At 40.3% G+C, this 23,049-nt stretch overlaps 2 protein-coding genes and 1 non-coding gene across 4 annotated transcripts in view; all 3 read left to right on the forward strand.

Moving 5' to 3' along the window:
• Positions 1 to 66: 66 nt before the first annotated feature.
• Positions 67 to 1,902, forward strand: LOC147196344 (protein CLN8-like). Its single transcript, XM_086127765.1, has 2 exons — positions 67 to 621; positions 1,510 to 1,902. Exons 1-2 carry the CDS (start codon positions 85 to 87, stop codon positions 1,831 to 1,833), a joined length of 861 nt encoding a protein of 286 aa, XP_085983891.1. The 5' UTR covers positions 67 to 84; the 3' UTR covers positions 1,834 to 1,902.
• Positions 1,903 to 4,039: 2,137 nt separating this feature from the next.
• arhgef10 (Rho guanine nucleotide exchange factor (GEF) 10) overlaps positions 4,040 to 23,049 on the forward strand; it is a 36,379-nt gene continuing 17,369 nt past the window's right edge. Inside the window, exons 1-18 of one of the 2 annotated variants that reach the window (XM_086127666.1) lie at positions 4,040 to 4,165; positions 7,857 to 7,965; positions 12,568 to 12,915; positions 14,353 to 14,676; positions 15,678 to 15,714; positions 15,835 to 15,923; positions 16,134 to 16,190; positions 16,537 to 16,715; positions 17,253 to 17,369; positions 18,031 to 18,142; positions 18,297 to 18,409; positions 18,487 to 18,564; positions 18,651 to 18,830; positions 19,687 to 19,803; positions 19,934 to 20,026; positions 20,376 to 20,546; positions 20,920 to 21,065; positions 21,883 to 22,061. In XM_086127666.1, coding sequence (XP_085983792.1) covers positions 7,929 to 7,965; positions 12,568 to 12,915; positions 14,353 to 14,676; positions 15,678 to 15,714; positions 15,835 to 15,923; positions 16,134 to 16,190; positions 16,537 to 16,715; positions 17,253 to 17,369; positions 18,031 to 18,142; positions 18,297 to 18,409; positions 18,487 to 18,564; positions 18,651 to 18,830; positions 19,687 to 19,803; positions 19,934 to 20,026; positions 20,376 to 20,546; positions 20,920 to 21,065; positions 21,883 to 22,061 — 2,377 coding nt within the window. In that variant the 5' untranslated portion in view covers positions 4,040 to 4,165; positions 7,857 to 7,928. The remainder of the gene's footprint in view (positions 4,166 to 7,856; positions 7,966 to 12,567; positions 12,916 to 14,352; positions 14,677 to 15,677; positions 15,715 to 15,834; positions 15,924 to 16,133; positions 16,191 to 16,536; positions 16,716 to 17,252; positions 17,370 to 18,030; positions 18,143 to 18,296; positions 18,410 to 18,486; positions 18,565 to 18,650; positions 18,831 to 19,686; positions 19,804 to 19,933; positions 20,027 to 20,375; positions 20,547 to 20,919; positions 21,066 to 21,882; positions 22,062 to 23,049) is intronic. The other variant, XM_086127667.1, reaches the window with a different exon arrangement.
• Positions 8,021 to 8,094, forward strand: trnai-aau (transfer RNA isoleucine (anticodon AAU)). Its single transcript has one exon. It is a non-coding gene; the product is annotated as a tRNA-Ile (tRNA).

The raw sequence follows: 23,049 nt of genomic DNA on the forward strand, positions 1-23,049 counted from the left end.
GCCTCACTCAGCACACCTCTTTAAACCTTGCAGGTGACCGGAACCTCATTTCTATCAAAGTTAGTGATCTCTTTCGTCCTGACAATGGATCCTGGGCAGAAGCTGCCTCCGTCGAATTCTACCTCCCAGGCAATGCTAGAATTTCGATTCCAACTTATTGGCCTAGGTTTTGGCTTCTATGCGTCTATCTTGCTCCTCTTTCACCTCCTGTCTTCAACACTGTCGCACGTGTACAACTCCTTGCAAGCTAAACAGAAGTTCTACTGGAACCATTTAGCTACCCGTTCAGTGTACGGCATCCAGAGTTTAGTAGCTGGCTTAACAGCACTCACTTGGGATTCTGAGTTGAGCAGAGACATCATGAGGGGACAGGAGAACTGGTCGTGGTTCATGATCTTCACCACCACGGGCTACTTTCTCTTTGAGAATGTAGCATTTCACACCTACAATTTCGTGTTTCGGTCATTTGACCTTGCCCTGGCAATTCATCATTTATACGCGTTGTCAGCATTTGTTTGCCTGGCATTTATATCGGATTCCAGTGGCCATTATGTGCCAGTCGTGGCTCTCCTGCTGGAGATGAGCACGCCGTTCATCTGCATATCCTGGATGCTTCTGAAGGTAAACTGATCTTATACGTTTCAAGTTGATGTATTTGTTACAGATAAAAGATCTTCAAGTGTCCCGTCACAATACTGAATGACCAAAATTATTACGGTTGTCATGACCACAATCTTGCTTCAAAAATCAGGAACCCGGGGAACAAAAGCACCGTGATAATTGCAACCAAAAACAATTTCATGCAAAAGAAAATGGAAATGGTGATACCTTTGAAATGTTTTCTTTTTACTTCAATTTCAAATAGAAATGTCGACAGGTTTCATGTACCGGTAATATGAAAAACTCCTTAGAGCTTGTGTGATGTGACATTGTGATGAAACCAAGATTGCCGGTAGTCGTTTGAGATTGTAATTAAAAGCAAACGGTGCTTCAACCATATTAGTTAGTATGGACTTAATGCACATCCTATTATTCACATTTGAAGAAAAAAAAACGGAGACAAACTGTGAATTGTTCTATTGGTCTTTTTTTTTAAATCAGAAAAATCGGCTGTTTTTACCAACATTCCTCTGAATTTGAATATTGTAGAAAAGTGAAACTCACCAACACAACTTTGCATGGTATCAATTCATAAAACACATGTGAAAATACTTTTGTAAACCCAATTTCACCCAAATTTTTATATTGAGCATTCTTTTTAATTGTTTCTCATCTTCTGCTCTATCTTGAGGTGCTCAAGTTGGTTTTGCTTTTCAATAGCTCAAAACCAGAAGTGTCAAAATTTTTTCATCACACGCCTCAAATAACCTTTGCCACATTATTTAATTTTATTTTTTTTAACATACACCTGCTTAATGCAACAAATGATATTACTTTGTGTCACAACGGAAGCACTTACATATACACTATGTACTGTCAAGTTTTAATAACTTTCTCTCTTCGTGCTAGGTCGGATGGGGCAAGAGTCAACTTTGGAAAGCCAACCAATGGGTGATGATCCACACGTTCCATATTCGCATGGTCGTCACCTACTACATTTGGTGGATATGCTTAAGCCACTGGGCAGCGATCAACAACAACTTTCGCCTGGCCTTACGCCTCATCTTCTATATTGGCCTGACTCTGCTCACTGTTATCATGAATCCATTTTGGACCTACAAGAAGACCATGCAACTGTTCAACTCTCTTGCCTGGAACTTTGACCATAAAATCAAACCTGGAAATATTACAGGGGATCAAGCTGATGTTGCTGTCAAACCCCATGCAAGCTGAGGAGTAGCAAGGAAGTTGCTTGCCTCATTTTATAATTGGCTTCCTTACAATTTAAGTTGACTTAAACTATTTTTAAAAACAAACAAACTTTTTTTAGTTTGTGTGAACTCTGCTCGCATTTACATGCTTTCCACTTCATCACTTGGGTGCTACTTGATAAAATGATTCAACTGGCTTGTTGTATTGACTTGTTTTATAACGACATACCTTGCACAAATGCTTCCTCATCCACGTCGCTCTGGAAATACCTCCACAAAAGCCTTGGAAGAAATGTCTTTTGTCAAAATTCTTTCATCTTCAAGTCGTGGCTTCACATTAGCTGCACATTCAGCTGAATAGAATAACTACTATTATTTGCGTGCGTGCACAAATAACAGTAAAAATGATCAATTTGCATGAAAAAAAGAGGTCACTTCTACCACCTACAGTAGTGAATGTACAATTGCACTTTATTCTGGTACCGTAAAAAAAAGGCATGAGTCTCACACACACACACGTTCCCTCTGCCTCACTTTTTGGGAAAGACTGGTTTATATACCAACACTCTGTCTCTACTGTGTTCACATTATTACAATATTTTTACCGACAGCCCTGCTTAATATAAAAATGACACTCTGTTTTACCTGTTACTTCATTTGAAGTGCATTTTTAACAGTGTTGTTTAAGAATAGAATTTTATTTTAAATTAAAAATAAAGTTTCCTCTGCAGGATGTCCGGACTCCCCCTTCGAGATAGGGTAAGAAACTCGGTCATCCGGAAGGGACTCAGAATCAAGCCTGTGCTCCTCCTCCACATTGAGAGGAGCCAGATGAGGGGAGAGGGAAGTCTGGGCTTCCCTAGCTGAAGCTACTGCTTCCATAACCTGACCCCAGATAAGTGATAGATAATAGTTGGATGGATAGATGGATAAAACATTTCCAATTTACCTGTTAAGTCTTTATCTGTGTCCATAGAAGACTGACATTAAACAGGGCGTGACAACCACTTCCGACAGGTATTGAGCAAAAGAATAATTACAAAACTTATGGCAGACCACCAAACAAAATTGTCACTAAGATTATACAGTATGCACTGCATGCTAGAAACGATGTTGTCAAAAATTAAGTCGCAAAATTAACTTAGTGTGAAACTTGGGCCTGTTTTCTTTTACAACAGGTATATTGAATGGCAACAGGTTACATGGACTGCACTCCACCGGGGCTAGAGGGTGCTATAGCCCTGTCAGAAATCTGTGCAGCTCCCAAAAAGTCCCTCCAGCATTGTAGTGTACAGTTCAAAATAGTATCTAATGTGTTTTTATTGTTGAATAATTTTAATTAGCCAAACATGCTCCTTCTCTGTATCACACTTTTACTGAGGAGAAAAAAATATATACAGTATATAAATAGGGAGTTATAAAAATCTATTATTTTATTGACGTCCTCACAAATTGGTCAATGAATGTCCGCCTCAGGAGAAAAAAAAATGTGGCGCTGATAGACGTCAATTGGAAGTCAGTCTGACTTCCAATTTAGTCGTCCCGCCTGTCACTAGAGGTCACTGACTCACTGGCATAGTTAAATGAATAAACATACTTTTTTTGGTCGTAAAAACGAATACGTTTAGAACGAATTACATTTAAATGGATAATTTCCCAGAGTACACCTGATAATCTCCCAGGACACGGTGTTTGAGAAATTCGGAATCGCAGGTGAACACTCCATCATATTAAGACGTGGACCTAATGGTTTGGTTCCAACATGAAAGTGGCAAAATATATTAAAAAAACACATTTCATTGTGACGCAGCGCACATGTGCAACCTACAACAACAATAACATATTGTTAAATAGCGCCAGAGTGTAGCACATTTTTGATCCAACTCTTTCATTGAATCTCATCAGTGTGTGGGCGTGAAGTTAATGAAATGATCATTGGGTATTAATCATGAACATAAAATCGGGAAACAGAGCGATTAGAAAGCAATCGTGCTACTTCAGAAGATCATCCATCGATCCCAAACCTCTGGACAGCTGTGCGGTGGGGAGCCACCTCACAAGTCACGTGAGCACATTCCATTCCTCCTGGAGAGGAAGACGTTGGCTAATTGATTGACGCGTTCATTCCGCCAATGGGCGCCTTCTGAGCTCAGCCATTGACCAATCAGGTACTAGCCCTGGATAAGAGGGTTTTCCCAGGATGGAGCCAGTTTGCATCGAAGTGATTCTTGTTCAGGAGGATACCAGGAGAAAGTGTCTTGATGTCTTTTCGGTAATGCCCAACATTGCTTTTTAACGGGAACAGGATTACACCAAAGGGATCAACTGTAGCACTTGTTTGAAGTCGTGAAATGGTGAGTTGAGAACGTGATTTATTGTTTATGGTAAAGTTCCATACAGCCCGCCCAAAACGCAAGAGCTGTTTTGCGAACTTTAAATGTAGGTGGTTGAAAACCTGCTAAAACTTCCCGCTTCGTTTGCAGTGCACAGTTTTGATGTTCCAAGTCGGCGTGTTGGATCACGCCTTTAACGTGGCGCCTCAGGTTGTCAATTTGCCAAAGCTGTCCAATAACATTACTCAGTGTCAACGTGTCCGAGTTGTAGACACTTGTTTTTTCAGCGCCAGGTGTTTCATTAACCACAGTGTCCCAAATAAAACAATGGCTGTGGAAAAAAACCCGAGTAATTCATTAAACCATAGTGTCTCAAATAAAACGGTGACAGGAGAAAAAAGGTAATGAAGTCCTTATTCTCTGTCATTTTACTTAGTTTTCTTGTCCTAAAAACACATCATTTTCGTCAAGTTTTGCCTCTCAAATGAGCACACTGGTGTACTTAATGCAGTACAGTATACAACTTCAAATTCAAACTGGATTCATAGCATCTTACGTTCACCATATAAAACATAGCCAGTTTTGCTAGTAGTTATTGTAAACATAAATAATGTGAACCGGGTTTTATTGAAGCAAAAATAAATCAAGTTGACATGAGTTATTCCTAAATTGAGTGAGGAAGTGTGGTCTGTTCCATGTGAAGTCTTTGGGAGCCGGCCTACTCAAGCCAACAACAAATTCGAGTAGTCATGCATAGCATTCCTGAGAGAGCAGGCTGCCGAGCTCCAGTCATCTGGAATACAGTATATGTCTTTACAGGCAGTCAAAAAAATATATAAATAATAAAATCCTATTTTCCCAATTTCTCAGTATTTGTTGTCATAAAAATGTAATTTCATCTTCTCAACAATGGTATTAAAGTTACAGTCAGCAGTGATTTGTCTTTTGCCATTGATGTTCACACCACACACTTATCGAAGTCTCCCCTGTTGATTTGTTTAACGAATCACCACGGTGGCTTGGCTGTTACTTCATATGTTCAAATGCAACATGTTCAAAATATCATTGCAACAAGAAAACTAGAATTCTAAAAATAAACCAGACATAAACTTACTTGAACCTAGGGGTTCAATTGTGAACCCTGTAGGATACATCACAAATAGTTGTATCTTGTAGAACAAAAATTGACACCGACACAGTGTCGGTTACTTCCCAAAGAACAAATAAGTAGGGCTTGGTGATTGTATGGTTGAGAAAATTTGATTATTTTTAGGGGTTTTAAACACAGGAGAACAATTTGTCTGTATTAGACCAAGAAGTCAGATATTTTCTTGACTGAAGTAGCTCAGCGATCCTAACATGTAATCACATGCTCAGCTGAGTCTGTCATCAACCATGGGGTGGATTGATGTTGTCTTTTGCTCCTTTCAGTTTTTTTACTTTTGACTTTTTTTTTGTTCCTACAATGGTGGTCATGCACAGCAAAGGTTTATCTTCAGATGGTTGTCTTATGGAAAGGTGATTTTTTTTTTCTTTGACAAATAAGTAAGGCAACACAAATCACAAAATAGACAAATGTATTTTAGCTGTTTTCCATTACAGGATATACAGGTATAAAATAAATGATGAATTTTATCTTATCTATTTTATCCATCTCTCTAATCCCGCACTTTTTTTCTGTCTATCTAAAGTACATGTGTCAAACTCAAAGCCCGGGGGGCTTGATCTGGCTCTCCACATCATTTTATGTGGTCTGCAAGAGTAAACGATGTGCACCGGCTTCATATTTCGAGCTAAAATACCAAACCTGTAAATTATCTTCAGTTTTAAAAATGTTGATGTTGCAAGCTTTTTCTTTGTTACAAATGCCCCTTTAAAATAAATGCAAGAATATTTGAACAAAGCTTTTCTTGTACTATGAGACTATCATACATATATTTGGGTTCAGTTTCACACCCCTTATCTACGGTATATATTTTATCTAATATATCTACTTTGTCTTGGACTGACATGGCACTCAAAAGTTGAATTTGCTCTTCTTGTCTTTGTAACTTCAACTCTCTGAATTTGATGAATAACACACATTGTCATTGCTTCCTTTGCCCACCCTTCCTTCCCTCATACCCTATCCTAGGCAATTCATAGTTAGATGAGTCACCCTCTTGAGATTTTGTGAGGGCTTGACTGTTCATCTTCTCACCAGAGTGAGCCTTAGCGATCGGAGTATTGTTTCCATGGTATCGATACTCTCACAAGCTTCAATTAAATATCGACAAGCCATAAAGTATTGAATAATATAAATGAAAAAAAGTTTTCTGGAGGTACTGCGGTTTACACCCAAATTTTAAAAATATGCGTGTTCGGTTGAAATTGTCCATACAAAATTATGGTCTATTTTTGCTCTGTGACCTACAACCAGTCCAGGGTGTACCCCCACCTCTGACCCAGAGTCTTCTGGTGAAGGCTCCAGTTTACTCGTGACCTGAGGACATGCGTGATACCAAATAAATAGATGGATGCATTTTCATATGGTGTTGGGGTTCCTAATAACTTGTATAGTGATTTGTCATCCTTAGTTTTGTTTGGTAATGTCATAGGTCACTCTCTCCCCCTCCCCCTCCATTGTAAAAACTGCTTTGCCTCTGGCCGTGTGGACTCTACCTGAAAGTGTTAGCATTAGCAGTAGCACTGTCCACCAGTCACCCAACTCTCTGCAGACACAGGCCCCGTGTTCACATTCTCCCTCCTGGCCTTGTGCCCTGTGCATGGGGCAGAGGACAGAAAAGCGGAGGATTTCACATTGCTCTCAGACAAAACAAGCTTTCAGACTCATAATGACTTATCTTGGTGGCTGTGTCCCCTCCTTGTAGCTTTGTTTTCCACATAACTGGACAGCCGGGGACTTATGTCGTATTGTGCTGTACGAATTCATGAATAAAATGTGCATCATACATACCTCTACAATGGCGGTTTTATGCTACAAGCATGATGAAGTCATAGCCTTGTAATCTATTCTTGAGGGTAGCAAGATTTTTTTTCTGTTGTTGTTAAAGGCCTTCAACAGAAAGTGTTACCTCTGGCTGTGAATCAACAAAGACTGTGTTGGTGAGGAATGCAGTGGCTCTCATGCCCATGCAGGTCTAAATTAACATTGCTCTAGTCTCTTGTTAGCTTGCGTGAACCACTTCCCGGGAGCCCTAAAATTACTACATTGACCTTTGGTCCTTAAATGCTTATTATTTGCTTTTTAAAAGCTAAAAATTTAAGGAATCTGTTATTTAAAATATGCTTTGACAAACTGGTGGTATGTGGGACGAGATAGAGTAGTGTTGGTGGAAGACCTGAAACGACTTTGCCTCATTTGATGTGGCTCCAGTTGAGTAAACTTACACGTATGGTCCCCATACTATTTAACTATTCATTGTAATGGTTGTCAATCAAAGACACGACTTCACACTATTCTGCAATTTGCATGAAAATGTGTAAACCACAACTCAATGCTTGTGTCAACTGTACCGCATGATAGTACAAGCGCTTCTTTTGTTTTCATTCATCCACTGATTTATGTCAATTAGCACTGGTTGGGATTCCGCTGTTGACACGCAGATTTCAGAATGGAGCCCAGCATGAACACTTTTAGACTCAGTGGAAGTGACCATCTGTTTTGCCTCCTTATTACAGGTCTTCTTGTCTTTCTTCTCATTTCCTTTAGGAATGTTTGTGCGCATAGTTGATCCCCTGCACGCTATCTGGACTGAGCTTGTACAGCAGAAGAGCCTTAAAGATGGATATGGAAGAATTTCCTCCCCCGCCTGCCGAAAGTGAGTTCAAAAGCACTCCCTTAGAAAAGATCACACAGACCATGTGGGTTATCATGGCCGGTTAGCTCAGTTGGTTAGAGCGTGGTGCTAATAACGCCAAGGTCGCGGGTTCGATCCCCGTACGGGCCAAAGTTTTAGTGGAGGTACTTTTGTTTTAAAAGTGCACTAAAACGTTAATAAGGTAACAAACACTGTTTGAAAGTCACTCCCGATCTTGTGTAAGGTCTTTTAGAATAATCAAAACAACTTTAGGAATACATTCCAACCTAGTCATCTTTGAGAGAAAGATGACTAGCCCTGCCACTATAAATTCTATATCAACTCAATGAATAAAATTGACACAATCGGGGTTTTTTTTTTTTCCTGACTTGACAATTGGCTATCTATATGTGTGATATTTTACATACGTCATCATCATTCCTTTCGTCTCCTGTCAGTCACCTTGTGTGCTTGCTGCTGTGCTTGTTGGCACTCACATGCGCTCATACAATGTTTAAGTTTCAGTTGCATGTTTCACGTCAATTCATAGGAACACAAATAAGTTTTCTTAGAAAATGTTATCGTGACAGGCCTAAAAATTACAGCTTGAAATCGTTTTATTCACCCCTTTGTGGACAGCTACATATCATCTTTTGCTGGGATGAGTCCTTGCAATGCAAACACAGACAATGCCACTCCTCCACTGTGTAATGTAGGCAGACGATCGAGGGAGTTACAAGAGTAAAATGTGCTGCGTGTGCAGGAGACAATGTGCCTCAGTGTTTAACTGAATGCTGCTTCACTACACAGATCGACTAAACACGGCATTCAGGAATAGACACAGGCCAGAGAAATCGCCAGCTGGTCACTCACTTGCACAGTTCTTAAGATTTAGTGTTGTTAACTATTACTGTCATTTCCCAAGCATAATGTGCACTTCGAATGGGTGGTTCCCAGAAAACATGGTCCAGGAATGTGACGTTAGAGCCCCAAAATGAACTTTTTCAAAACCAGTTAAAAATGAAAGATGCTTAAAATCAATCCTTCCTGCAGTCTGCTATGAATAAATGAAGATTGCTGGCAAGAAATGTTTGCATGCCCTGATCTCCTCTATTGTTTCATGTTGGAGCTTTTGGTACGTGGGCACCAAAGAGTGTGAGCACTGAAGTAACAAAAAAATAAAATAAAATGAATAATTTTGAACAGCTTTCCTACATTCATACAAAGATATTCTGTTGGTACAAATTATCGATATGTTTAGAATTTTCTACCGAATGGTGAACAATGACCATCATGCTTGGTTGTTCCATTTGTGCGCCTTCCAGCAGACTCATGCACAAAAATACACTCCAAAAAATGTGTGTAACTAGCACAAAAAAAAGTTATCCCATTGATTTTTATCATGCGGTTGTAAAAACAGCCTATTTAGATCGTACTCTACTGACCCTTTTTTGTGCAGCATCATTAGGCCAAATTCAATAAAAAATCAAGTTCTGTTCTATTCCAGATCCACTATTTGTCTTCGTACCCTCCAAAAGAGTTTACCAGGGAAATAATGTCCTTCACACTCGGTGAACCAGTAGATATGCTTTGTCTTTGTTCCACATGCACCATTAGGAGAAAACAGATGGGAAAAAAAACGACCGATAACATCTCTGCTTGCAGGTTTTCTATTTTTCACAAACCTTGAATGTGATAAAGATTGACACAGGGTCAGAGTGTTGACCTGTGGCACTATTCATCGTCAGTGTTTGAGCACCGTGACTACAAGGTGGAACAACCACCTGAGAAAGTGTGAGGGACTTTCAGCAGTAATTCAAAGATGGATGCACGGCTGTGTGAGGGACTTCAAAGTATCCAGCTTTCGAGTTGCGAGTTCAGATTTACTTGCCTGCAAGCAGTGTGCCACTTAGGCACGGAGGCGCGGCAAGCTTCACCCTTTTGATGTGGTTCATTTCATGGTAATGGCATGGAAAGAAGACATTATCAGCCACCTAATAAAAATAAAATACCTACTCAAATGTGTAAAAAAGAAGATGGTTAGGGTCATGTGTCTCAAGGAATGATGAAAGAACAGAGTGAAACATTTCCAGCGGGAGGTAAGGGAAGCTGGGTAACAATAGTCCATTAAATAAGAGAAACATGAGCAAAGTGGGACAGAGAGGAACCCTCTGATTTTGTCAAATGCTTTGATGTGCTCCTGCAAATGAGTACCAGTGCCAAAACAGCTTTTGTTCGGAGATAGCTGATGCTGTCACGGAATGTAAGGTTCACATTTCCTGAGCAGGTTTATGGCATTTAAGAATACTAGTCCAGTCTTGCATGAAACGAACTGCCTCTGAAAATATCGATAAGAGGCCAACCACTTTTTCATTCTCTTTCTCGGCCGACTGTGCAGAGACGGTAGGAGTGAGCAGTTACACACACCCAACCTAAGAGCGAGGCAGATGAGAGAAATTGAGTCAATGTTGTAACTTACTCACAGCACGCTTTTGCAAATGAATTGTTGCCGATCCTTTGATTCATGTGTACTGTTCGAAATGATTAATATACACTGTCCTACAAACAAAATAACAGCAACAATATCGCAACATGGTGTCAGTGGGTACTAGTTAGCCCCCAATGACAACATGAGTAGCCCATGGGTCTGTTCTCAAAATATACTACCAGCGATGGGGCACTGCGACTTCCCAAAAATGTGCATTCATTCATTCGTTTATTGATTTCAACTATAGATATCGTTTTTGTTCAGCGGCGAAAATTTTGCAGTTTTAATTTTTGCAAATATTTTAATAAAAAGGGTATTTTAGAGCTATAATATAAATATCGTGATACCAACCCATATGAGTGCTCCCTACCTGGAATATGGAAAACATGTAGCCTTATGACTTATTACAACATTAATGTGGATGAGAAAAGTTTTTGAAGAACCATCATTCCACCTAAAATCTAAAATGGTCCAAAAGAGAGGAAGAATGTACCCCAGAAGTGCTGCAAAGTAAGCGTTACTTCATACATACGCATCATTTAACGCGGTGTCACAGAGCGTTTGCCCCTCATAACCTTGCACCCAATCGAAACTTAACATGCTAATGTTTATATTGGTCGATTGATTCAACTCACCTAAGTTAGTGTAGAGTCCAGGTTTTATGATGACCACAGTTTGATCTTTGGAACGCATTATTTCTGCCTCCATTGATGTAGGTCGCCCGGATCCCAGAATAAATTATGTTTGACCTCTGAGTTCCACTGTACTAGTTTTAATAATAATAATAATAATAATAATAATAACAACGACTAACTATATATTTAAAAAATGCAACCAGAATAATTTAAGCAGATGACTTAAACATGAAGGGCCAGAGTCTGTTAAAAGATAATGAGATGTTAACAAGGTAAACTGTGAAGCACATGCCACGTTGTTGTGAGGGAAATTTAACACCCGGTGCAAAGTTGGAATTTTGTCTTATCTTTGGGAATGTATTCAGGATGTGAGAGTCATAATGTGGATTATAACACAATCAAGCCATGACTGCAGAAAAATGAAGACTGAGCAGCGCTTGCTAGAAAAAGTGGGAGACCTGTAATATTAGAGTATAGGGCCGATATTGACACATTTTTCATCCTGCAGTATTCTCCTCTTTGTCTGACTCTGTTTTGAATGTCACAAATGTTGCTCCCGTTTATTAAACCAAGATAAATCAACATGCGCTGCACTCCTTTCCCCTCACAGCTGTGTATTTGGCTGGCCTCATTGCTGTGTGGAAACTGGAAAGACATTAATTGCGGGCTTCCAGTTTGTTGCCGAGTGAGCGCTCTGATGCGATTGCGATTCCTTGAATCATTAACTCAGTCAGCTGAAAACCTAATCTGCTTTTTTTGGAGCTATATTATTTTTGGGGTGAGAAAATTCACTGTTCTTGTTAACCCCACCCTTAATTATAAGTCTGTGGGTAGCTCTTAAATGGACAGAAATAGAGCGACCAGGCATTAAAGTTATTTTTGAAAAACCCATTTGATTATTTTCACATGTATTTTTCCGACAAAGCCTTTAGTGATGTTGCATTTGATCTCATATGTTTAGATTTGCTAATTTGCTGTTGCATTTGCAAAACAAAGAGAAATCGAATTCAAAGCACTCACTTGCTTTGTTGGCTTTTACTTTGATGTTATGTCTGAAGCCTCTTGACTTTTGACACTGATCGACATTCTCATTTTGGGGGGGGGTTCTGAACAATTTTTATGCTCCAAAATGACCTTTGGGGGATGACAAGTCCTGAAATTCCACACAGGGATTGAACCCATGACTTGGCACCACACTCTTAGACTCGAACCAACTGAGCTCAATGGCCATGTGGAAAGTGCATAAAATTCACTTTGTGGGTCGGGCAAGTGTCTTCCGTGCAGCCGGCAGAATTTGTACTCAGGCAAGAGTGCTGTTGTGACTCAATAATCGAGAAAGTTACTTGAGTAAATGTGCCGGAGAAAATATAGGTGGTTGTTACCAACCTCTGATTAAAAAAAATATTGATAACTATAGTTAGTTATACTTCATTTCTTTCTAATCGGGATCTGCTGTTATACGCCTTCATATTTTGGAATCATTTATATTTCTATATGCAGTTTTGGATGAAGACGAAGATGAAGGGGAAGCCTTTGACTTTGATGACAGTGGCGATGACATCCTTGAGGTTGACCGGCCACACCCTAAACCCAGCAACAAGGATCAGAGTTGCAGAGACCTTGTGTGTCATCCGGCAGAGGGTGTTAGCCCCAGTCTGGCCCCCCACATACATTCCACTTTACCTGACACGCCTCCCTCAGCGGAATCATCCGAATGCCGGTTCTTGACAGCTTTTGAAGCAGCAGCAGATGTCCTGTCTGCTGCTGAGGAGACTGAGGAGAACCAGCTAGATTTACCATTGCCTCCTCCACCCGAGGATGTTCTAGAAACCGATGCTAAAAGAACAGGTTTGTGTCACACAAATTGTTGTGTTAATAATACAGTACTTTCTTTGATATGCGTCTTCTTTAGATATAAGTCACTATCTTATGAGTGTTTGTCAATTGGTCATTGTTGTTCACATTCCCTTGATTTGTTTTGATTAGTTATCTGGATAATCCTAAAGTGGGGTGGTGTATTTCTCTCATGACACCTTGTATCACTGACTGCCTGCTGCTGGACTGGTTCTGGTTTCTGTCACTAACAGTTGACAGCGGCCAGCAGCAGTTGGGGCCAGTTTATAGTATTTCTAGTGAAGGAATGTAATGCAAGGCAGAGACTCATCATCTCTAACTTGCACCATTTCTTGATTAACTCATTCACTCCCAAAGACGTTTTTAAACATCTTTTCAGACTTGGTCTAGAATTGGCTGGTACTGAATGAGTTTAATACTGTCAACCTGGAGAGGGTATTCTCACCTTTTCCATGGTCTCAGATTTGGAGGTGCTGATTTTCATCTCAGACCCTTCGCACTCCGCTGCAAACTGCTCCAGTGAGAGTTGAAAGTCGCGGCGTGAAGAAGCCAGCACATCATCTGACAAACTTAGATCACCAAACTACACACCCTCACCACCTCGGTTACGCCTAGAAATTCTGTGCATAAAAGCTACGAACGGAATCTGCTTACAAAGGGCAGCCTTGGCGGAGTCTAACCCTCAACGGAAACAGATTTGACTTACTGCCGTCAATGTGACCAAACTCTGACACGGGTCGTACAGGGTTCAAACTGCCCGTACTAGGACATCTGATACTCCATATTCATGAAGCGCCCTGCACAAGATTGCCCCAGGCGACACGGTTGAACGCTTTCTCCAGTCCACAAAGCACATGTAGACTGGTTGAGCGAACTCCCCCCATGCACCCTCGAGCACCCTCCCGATGGCATAGACCTGGTGCACTGCTCCACCGCCAGGATGAAAACCACACTGCTCCTCCTAAATCTGAGATTCAACTTGCTGATGCAGCCTCCTCTCCAGCACCCCTAAATAGACTTCACTCTATTAATACATGCTGCTGAAATGCTGCCTCCATGACAAAGACAAAAACTTTTATTGATATTGTCTCAGAAATATTAATCCTTCAATATTGTTATGGTTGTAAGAAATAGTATGCTTACATCATATTTTGAGGCAATATTAATTTTCATCTCGCTAAAATATGTAAGCGAGCAATGCATTAAGTGTTGTATTTTGAAAGTAGAATTCTCATTATAAGCTCATATTTACATTTCTAATGAATGTAAAAGGAATATTTGGGACACATTTTCACCCTTACTATGCACTTACTATGCAACCCCTGAATGTGACAAGTGACCATAATCGGTCATTTTATCGTTTACAAGGGAATGATATATTGTGGCTGATGCCACCATTTTATCTCCTAACTATGTGTTTCCTCACATCAGAGAGTGAACAGCAGGAAGCGTCCAGCGATGTCCGAAGTCTCCCTAAGAGCTCCTCCAAAGTCAATCCCTACTCTGTGATCGACATCACTCCACTTGAGCCGCAGCACCACGAGCAGCAGGATTGCTCCTCTCCTCCGCCTGAACCAGTAGAGCCCACGGAACAAGTTGGAGAATCCCCGGATACCCGCAGCAGTTCCGGTGGCATCACCTCAGGCTATTCCATACCAGTGCCCTGCGGCTATGCGACTCCGTCTGGCGTACCGCTCATCACGCCTGCGTACACCACACCTGTCATCATTCGGCACCTCTCTGCAGATGAGGATGGTAAAAATCAATTCAAAGTTTTTTATTTATTTTTCTCTCACTTTTTTTCTAGTCAGGCAAGGGCATGGTCAGCACCAGCCAGGATCTAGGAGCCCCTCAAAATGGTGTACGACCGTTTTAATTAAAGATGCCTTTACAATCCATCCACACAATTGAAGAAAACATTTCAAAGGAAAGCATTCTTTTTCGGCTTCAAGTGCCTGTCTTGCTATTGTCAAAGGTCATTTCATTTTCTGCCAGGGGTCAAATTCCTCTCAGCCTGCACAAAGACCTACATACTGTAGCCAAGGTCACGGCACACAAGTGCTTACTCAACTTTCATTGCGCCCCACTTTTCCAGTCTCTCACTTTGTTTTTCCTCAAGCCTTGCCACATGGAAATCTATCCTAATTTTAGTCCCCTGCCATAATGTTTTGGCATTGAATATTTTGCTGTTTCCTGAAAGACTGGCATGCTATAGAGTCAGCTTCGAGTGAAAGTCATTTAAAGTTACACCAAATCAAACCATTTGACATCATTATTACAAGACAGTCAGACGTGCCTTCTTTACCATATTGAAGCACATATGGTTTATCTTAACATAGAGTTGACCCAGTGAAATATGTGAAAACACCATCTGTCGAGAGAATGGCAGGGCACTCGGAGAGCGCCGGCCTTTACTTAAACCCAAAGCACTAATTTAACTTTTCCGCCTCAAAATGTAATACGATCTCGCTTGTTCCAGCCCTACACAAGCTTTGTTGGAAATTTCACTTCACTTTTTTCTAGCTCTGCTGCAAGGCAAAGTGGAATTTTAGTGACACCGTGCGGCACATTTTTAAAAAGTACAGCATTTCTTTAAAGCCCACTTGCAGTATGGACCTGGTTTGTGTCACAGTATCTCCAATATGTATGCACTGACCAGTGAGTTGGATAATCTCCAATTTAGACGAGCAGCTATGGTTCAAATCTGTCTAAGAAGTGAATGCTTTGACCACATTTGCTCCATTCTTTCCCTACAGTCACAGTGATTCGGACCGGGAACATTTCCGCTGACAGGTGTGTGTATGACACATTGTCATTTGGTACCGTAACTCTCAAATACCGTTGCAGTTAATCCACTTCTGTTTTAGTAAGATGAAAAGACTGACTGATGGATTTGTTTCAATGTCTTCCAAGTGTTTTCAGTGAAGATATCCCACCTATTAGAGAGGAGGATGCTCTGGCAAAGTGGGCATCGGATCCTGCAAATACTTCATGGATGGAAAGTAAGTACTGCATAAAACAGTGTCATTTTCTGTCCTTAGACACAGTTGTTGCCCTTCCTTCAGACTGTTTCACTTTGTTTCAAAATTTGTCTGAGGTCTTGGACCTCCTTCCTTTTTTTATTGAGGAAGCAAACCACTGCGGACATCCACTCATGGTTGTGAATTAGGAGCGTTGCATTGCAGCTCATGATTTGTGCTTTATGGTTTTAGACCCTGATGAGGTGATTTACGATGATGTTCCGAGGGACAACTCTGACTCCAATACAGGTATTTCATGTCTTCATCATTTTTTTTACAAGTTATGTCAAAAGCTTCAATTACATTGCACCTCTTCTTTAATTTTAGTTTCATTTTGTAATCAAATTTGAGTTTTATTGCCTAATCTAAACAAATGCTGTTTTCGCCTGTAACTGCAACACATAAGCTGCCAAATAGAAAAAAATACCTGCAAATTAGAACATTGTTTCCCTTAATAATGCATATTGAGAGTCAATTTCAATTAAACTATAACCCATTTTGCTCAAGATGTTTCATATCGCTTCACTATTTTAGTAGAGATGATACTGTTATGTATTTTATTTTACACATCCCGATTTCTTCTCCGCTCACTCAGAACCGGATGAGATGATTTATGACGACGTGGAGCTCGGTGAGGAAGGAGGTGATCTCGACAATGGCTGGAGCTCGAGTGAGTTTGAAAGCTACGATGAGGCGAGCGATGGGGAAGGGCACTCTGAGAATGGCCTGCCCGTTGCCTTCATGAGGGGGAAGCCCGCCCAGACGAAGACCCATGTGGGTACCACAATTACTGGACTTACTCAGCCTTTTCTTTCCTGTTACTGTTTCAACAGGAAAAAGAGCTAAGAAAAAATTTGAGTGTATGCTTGGATTTGAAATGCACATGTGAACGTATCAGCCACACATTCAGATTTTTTTTTTACCCAGTATTCTACACCCCTTAAATTACATGGAAATTAATATTATTAATTAAATGATTTGAATTCAATAAAAAAATATAGAATAATATTTTGTTACATTTATGACATTTTTACAGTTATACATGTTTATAATACACTTTTATTTTACTACTAATGTTACTCTCTCCTCTGATTTGGTGGAAAAAAATCATATGGAAATCAGAGTTTGGAAAAAAGTACTCCCCAAAAAAGCACTTTTTAAATTTAAATATCGAAAGAATATACTTTTCTTTCGTTTTGTTAGTCATTATAATTATGACTGTGTTCAAACATAAAATAACCAAATATTTGGGTTTGCTGCAGAGCACACTTGCCAAGCGTCATCAGTAATGCTTGCTTTGCTTTTGTTTAGCTCTCTCAGGATCTGAGCCGTTTGAAAGAACACTATGAGAAAAAGATGAAAGATCTAATGGCAAATACAGTGGGAACTGTCGAGCTGCAGCAGCTCAAACAAAAACACGAGCAGAAGGTAAACGAGCTGCAGCTCGCCTCGCCTGACTTGTGTTCCACTAGTTTCAACCGTTTTTTTAACTCTCAGTCTGGATGACTTGACTGTGATCATCTGTAACTGACCCTGTGGTACGCCTCTCCTGCACGAATGTCATTACTTTGTGTTGGTGGTGGTAGTGGTGGTGGGTTCGGCTCATTGACTAATGCACTGGCTGCTCTCATCATTATGAATCCCACTGAAGGTTCAAAAGTTGTGTTGCCTAGTTATATACGTATTGTTTTACAGTGAACTGGGGCACAAGTTCATTTAGCTGCCAGAAACTTAATTAGATAATTAGAACCTTTGATCCAACCCTCCTTAATGATAACATATATAAATCAAAGTTCAAAACCTGCAGGAACAAATTTAGAGCCACTTAATGCCAGATAAGGAAGTCTTTGTTACACTTATCAGATGTCCCAGTTACTGTGTCGTTCTCTGCTGTGTGTTACTTGCTGCCATCCTATATTAGCGTCCATATTTTAACAACACCTCCTACTCTGTGTGTTGCATTACGCTCAGTAGCACTTGGGCTACATGTACTAAACTTTCAAAGTGCAGTCATCAGTTTGGGTAGAATGTATACCATTTGATGTTGTGTTTTAAAAACGGCTGATTATGTTTTTGTCCCACTTTTAAGATGCAAAAGTTGGTGAAAGCAGCTAAAGAAGGGACCAAAGATGGGCTTGAGAAAACCAAAGCCGCAGTTAAGAAGGGACGTTCTTTCATCAAAACCAAGTCTTTCTATAATGGTAAGTAAATTGTAAAAATGAATATGCCCTACTTTATTCCTTTATGCAATTATGCAGTTTGTACCACGTTTTACAGCATTTGTTTTTCTTTCTTGACAGTTCATTCTATTGAAATCATATTTCTTTTTTTGTTGTTGTCTTCATGACGATTTAGAGAGGAAGTCTACCTGTTTGGAAGATGAGGAGTCTGAACTTTTCATTGAGGTGGATTGTTTTAACATTGAGACAATTTTGGGTCCAGCCCCAGAGGGGCTGTCACAGCAACAAGTAAGCAAAATGCGATTTAGTTCCCATTTTCGTAAAACGACCAATTTAAAAACTATAATAAAAACTGTCCCCTACAGCTGGTGAGACGATGTATATTGGGCTCTATATTAGAGAGTGAGAAGAACTATCTTGATGCATTGAAGAGAATATTAGAGGTATACCAGGACAGAAGCAGCAATTTGTCTGTGTTGTGTGATGCACTTGATTGCATTTACACGTAAAATGATTTTTGCTCTTGCAGCACTATGAAAAGCCCTTGTCCCAGATTGAGCCGAGGTTACTGAGCGACAGGAAACTGAAGATGACCTTCTACAGAGTGCGAGAGATCCTGCAGTGCCACTTCCTGTTCCAGATTGCTCTGGCAAGTCGAGTGGCAGAATGGGACAGTCTGGCAATGATCGGCGATGTCTTCGTAGCCTCGGTAAGCTTGGAATCAAGATAGACCAAGTACTGGAAAGCAGAGCTACGAGCAGCTATAAATGGCCCTCGTAACCCTGGCCACGTCATGGTGCTGGTACGTTGGTGTATTGGAACATAAGACAGTAACCCTCTAAAATGTAAATATTTTAGCCACCTTGCGTGTGTTCAACATTCCACCCATGTTTATCCCCTCAAAAATAGTATCCTTTTTTTGAAATTTGAGGGCAGGTGGGTTAAGCATCTAGGACAAGTGGGCAAAAGTATGACCCCTGTAAATATGAAAATAATGGCACTAAATTGTACATTCATATACAGTACATTTTAGGGTATGGATCCCAAAACCGTTTTTTGTACATCTCGGGCTTCTACGTGTGCCTTCCAGTATTCGTACTGAAACTGGGCTCTGTTAACCCCTTGTAGGGGGTGCTACAGACCCACATGTTTTGGACCCATTGATGGAACCTCTAAAATATAAAAAAAACTTCCCCAGGCCTGGTGTGTGGTCCATGTTTGACTTTTCGTACATGTTTAGTGACAAAAAAATGTGATTCTTTGAGGAGAAGAAGAATTTTTACAGAAAAAATAGGGGCATTGCAGCACTAATTAAACCATGGGCTATATAAATAATGATGTATTGTTAAAAAAAAACGATTCATTTTTCACAGTAATTCCTATGCAACACACAGCATTAACTCCGTTCGTCTGATTTGCGCTCATATTTCTTAAACCACTGTTCTTCCTGAAGAATATTCCACCCTGAGAGGCAGTAATGTGCAACGGTAAAGGTCGAGCTCTTGTTGTGGGGAACACAGGAAGAAGAAAGAAACACTTCTTTGCTATTTTGCCTATTTCAACAGTTCTCAAAGTCGATGGTGCTGGATGCCTACAGTGAGTATGTGAACAACTTCAGTACGGCAATGTCAGTCGTGAGAAAAACTTGTGCATCAAAACCTGGCTTCCTGGAATTCCTAAAGGTTAGATATTTAAGTACTTATCATTTTGACATTAAAAACGATATTTGCTGGTGAAATATTTCTTTGCTGGTTTGAAAGCCAACACCTGTTTGGTGGATATTTCAAATTTGTTTTGTATTATTTATTCCAGCATCGTCAAGAGACAAGCACTGACAGGATGACTTTGTATGGCTTGATGATGAAACCGATCCAGAGGTTCCCACAGTTCATTCTGCTTCTCCAGGTATGATGTCAACGAACTGCTCACGTTAGACAGTACATTTAAGGTGTTGCATGTATGAAATTCACCAGCAGATGGAGTGTTTGACTCTTGAAAACAAGCACTGGGTCAATGCAAGCCATATCAAGGACAGCCAATAAATGCATGGCGTGCAAAATGGTTCTTCATGAAGAAAAATGTGGTTCACTTTTACTCTTTTAAAACAACTGGGACATAGTGGCACACTGCATGATTACATTATTATTATAAGGCAGCTAAAATTAAAGTGCACTACATGTTAAAGTGGAACTCAGTTATATACTGTTTTTACACATCATGGGTCTTTGTGGACTGTTTTTTTTCCCCTCACCAGGACATGCTCAGAAACACACCAGTGGGACATGCAGACCGCCTGCCCCTGCAGATGGCCTTAACCGAACTCGAGACCCTGGCTGAGAAGCTCAATGAAAAGAAGAGAGAAGCCGACCAGCGCTGCGAGATTCGTCACATTGCAAAGGCTGTGAATGAGCGCTACCTCAACAAGGTCTGTACATGGTGTGCACCGTTTGGGTATAGTCTCGGGTTTTTAAGTTGACTTAGTTCAACATATGAAAGTTTTCGACATTTTGTAAATAAAGATGCATTGTATTGTATTGTGTGTCTTAAAATGACTTTGTCTTTTAATTGTTTTTTAAAATTTTATTCTATTCTCAAAGGAAACAGTTTTTTAATTTACATGGATTCTGCTTTTCATGACCTCACATGACTTTGCTTTTATCTCACTTTTTATGAATACAAGTTGAGCAAATGAGCAGGAATGAAATTTTATTTTCTCATTAACTTTTGCGTCACTGAATGTTATTACCGAAGGAAACAAACACTCAAGCACACTCTTTGCTTTACTTTTATCCTGTTAGCTTCTGAGCAACGGGAGTTGCTACCTGATTCGTTCAGACGACATGGTGGAGACAGTCTACAATGAGCGTGGTGAAGTCATCAAAACAAAGGAGCGGTGCCTTTTCCTACTCAACGATGTCCTGATGTGTGCCACGGCCAATATGCGGTCAGTGACCGTAAACTACTGTAAATTATGTTAACGCTCCCCCTTAAATGACGTCTTCTCCTCTCCATGAGTACCAATATACTGTGTTCCGTTGTTTTCTGAGAGACGTGTTTCTTTCATTTATTTCGTATTGGGTTTTGGTTTGTGTGTTTCAGTTAGACTAGTAGTAAAACAGAGAGATGCTAAACACTAAGTGTGAGTGATGTCCTATAGATTTGGGTTTGGAAGCATAGGTAGCCACTGTACCATGGAATTTTTCCAAGTATCTTTGCAAGCAATTCCTTTTGAAGATGGTCGAAATTAAATGACTTTGTTGTAACCCTTCTTTACTGCCAAAATGAGATACTGTGTCATCAGTCGGTGAATAAGTTAACACTGTACAGCGCTTTGAGTACCCGAGGTAGAAAAGCGGCATATAAGTGATAACATTTTACCTCCAGTATGTAAGACCACAGTAAAAGTCACATTTATTTGTTCTTTGAGTTAATTTTTCTTTTTATGGAATTCACGTTGTGTTCCTTTGTTATTCTTTGAACAGCGATTTTGTGTGCATCTGATGCATCGTTAATTAATGTACACTCACATAACTCATTCACTCCCGAAGACGTTTTTAAACGTCTTTTCAGACTTGGTCCAGAATTGGCTGGTACTTAATGAGATAATATATACCCTTGTTTTCATTCACCAATGTATTCTCCGAAACAGTTATCCTTTTGAATTTGAGCAAAATCTCATTTTATTTTTCCAAGTACAAATGGTTGCCCAGCTCAATTTTGTTGTTGTTGTTGTTATTTAAACCATTATCTTCTCTTGTCAGGTGCCAGGACGGCAGTAGTAGTGGTGGTGCCCCAATTGACCAGCGCTACCTTCTAAAGTGGAGTGTTCCTTTGAGCTTTGTAGAAGCGCTGGAGTTTGGGTCCAGTGAGGACATTCCAGACACCACCCGATACCCTACCTCCCATTCTGGGGAGAAAGTGGTCATCAATGCAAAGCCAAGTATGTCTGCTTGTCTACTCTTTTCCTTTCAGGAACAGAGTCCAGAATGCTAAGGTAATGAATATTGATACCTTTTTGGGAAACACTCAGCCAACAACTTCTGTGATGGATTGCATTATAGAGCGCAACCCTAAAATCGCCTCATTTTTTTTTTCAGGCCCATTGACTTCAGTGTAAGTCTATGGGCCTCGACTTACGGGTCTCAGATGAAATTATTCACGTTATCGCCCATTGTTGTCATTTTCCTGGAATTTACAGATGTTTCCAAAACTTACCAAAAGTCTGTCCCGCCAGTTGAGTGCATAATTTCCCCCTTTCAATCCTCAAGACTGTTAGCTGTCCTGTGCAATGATGTCAGTGGAAACTCTTGGCTCATTCCTGTCACCGATGCCCACTGAGCCGCTTTAGAGGGGAACAAACCCCAAGCTGTCAAAACTGCTGCTGTCTCCTTTATCTGAAAAAATTCTTTCAAAACATCATTTGTGAGGCCTGCCACTTTTAGGTCTTTTTACTCGCGAGGGTGTGAATTTGGTTTCATAACATGTCCAAAAGCTACATAATTAATAAACCATAATCACAAGCATAATCATCTCCAAGTAATTCCAGAGTTGTGAGCCTTGCTGGATTTCATTTTGCTAATGTCTTTCACAACAAGAACACTTCCTCTCAAAGCCGCTGCATCTCAGCCATGGCGTACACAGGATTGAATGGTTAAATAGGCCAGGTGCAACTGCAGCTGTGACGTCTCTTCCGTTCCACAGCTAATAACGATTTCACATCGCGGGCCCCTAATGTTGATGAGTTGCTCCATTTAATTCTTATGCTACCTGCACAATACAATACAGTCTTGCATATACAATTATTTTTTTCAACCGACACACTGCTCTTCCTATTCACTATAGAATGACTACTACTACACCTAATGAGCCCAATATGTGATCTATGTCATATTAATTCACCAGTCACTGTTTTGTCAATGAGCTAAATA

The sequence above is a fragment of the Hippocampus guttulatus genome, chromosome 13 (genome assembly GCF_054856545.1).
Source record: "Hippocampus guttulatus isolate MCC_2025c chromosome 13, RoL_Hgut_1.0, whole genome shotgun sequence".
In the NCBI taxonomy this organism is placed as follows: Eukaryota; Metazoa; Chordata; class Actinopteri; order Syngnathiformes; family Syngnathidae; genus Hippocampus; species Hippocampus guttulatus.

Bases quoted from the DNA above. Each gene is read 5' to 3' on its own strand.
- LOC147196344 (XM_086127765.1), top strand. From the start codon at position 85: ATGGATCCTGGGCAGAAGCTGCCTCCGTCGAATTCTACCTCCCAGGCA. The intron at 622-1,509 runs GTAAACTGATCT...TCTTCGTGCTAG, and splicing joins TATCCTGGATGCTTCTGAAG to GTCGGATGGGGCAAGAGTCA.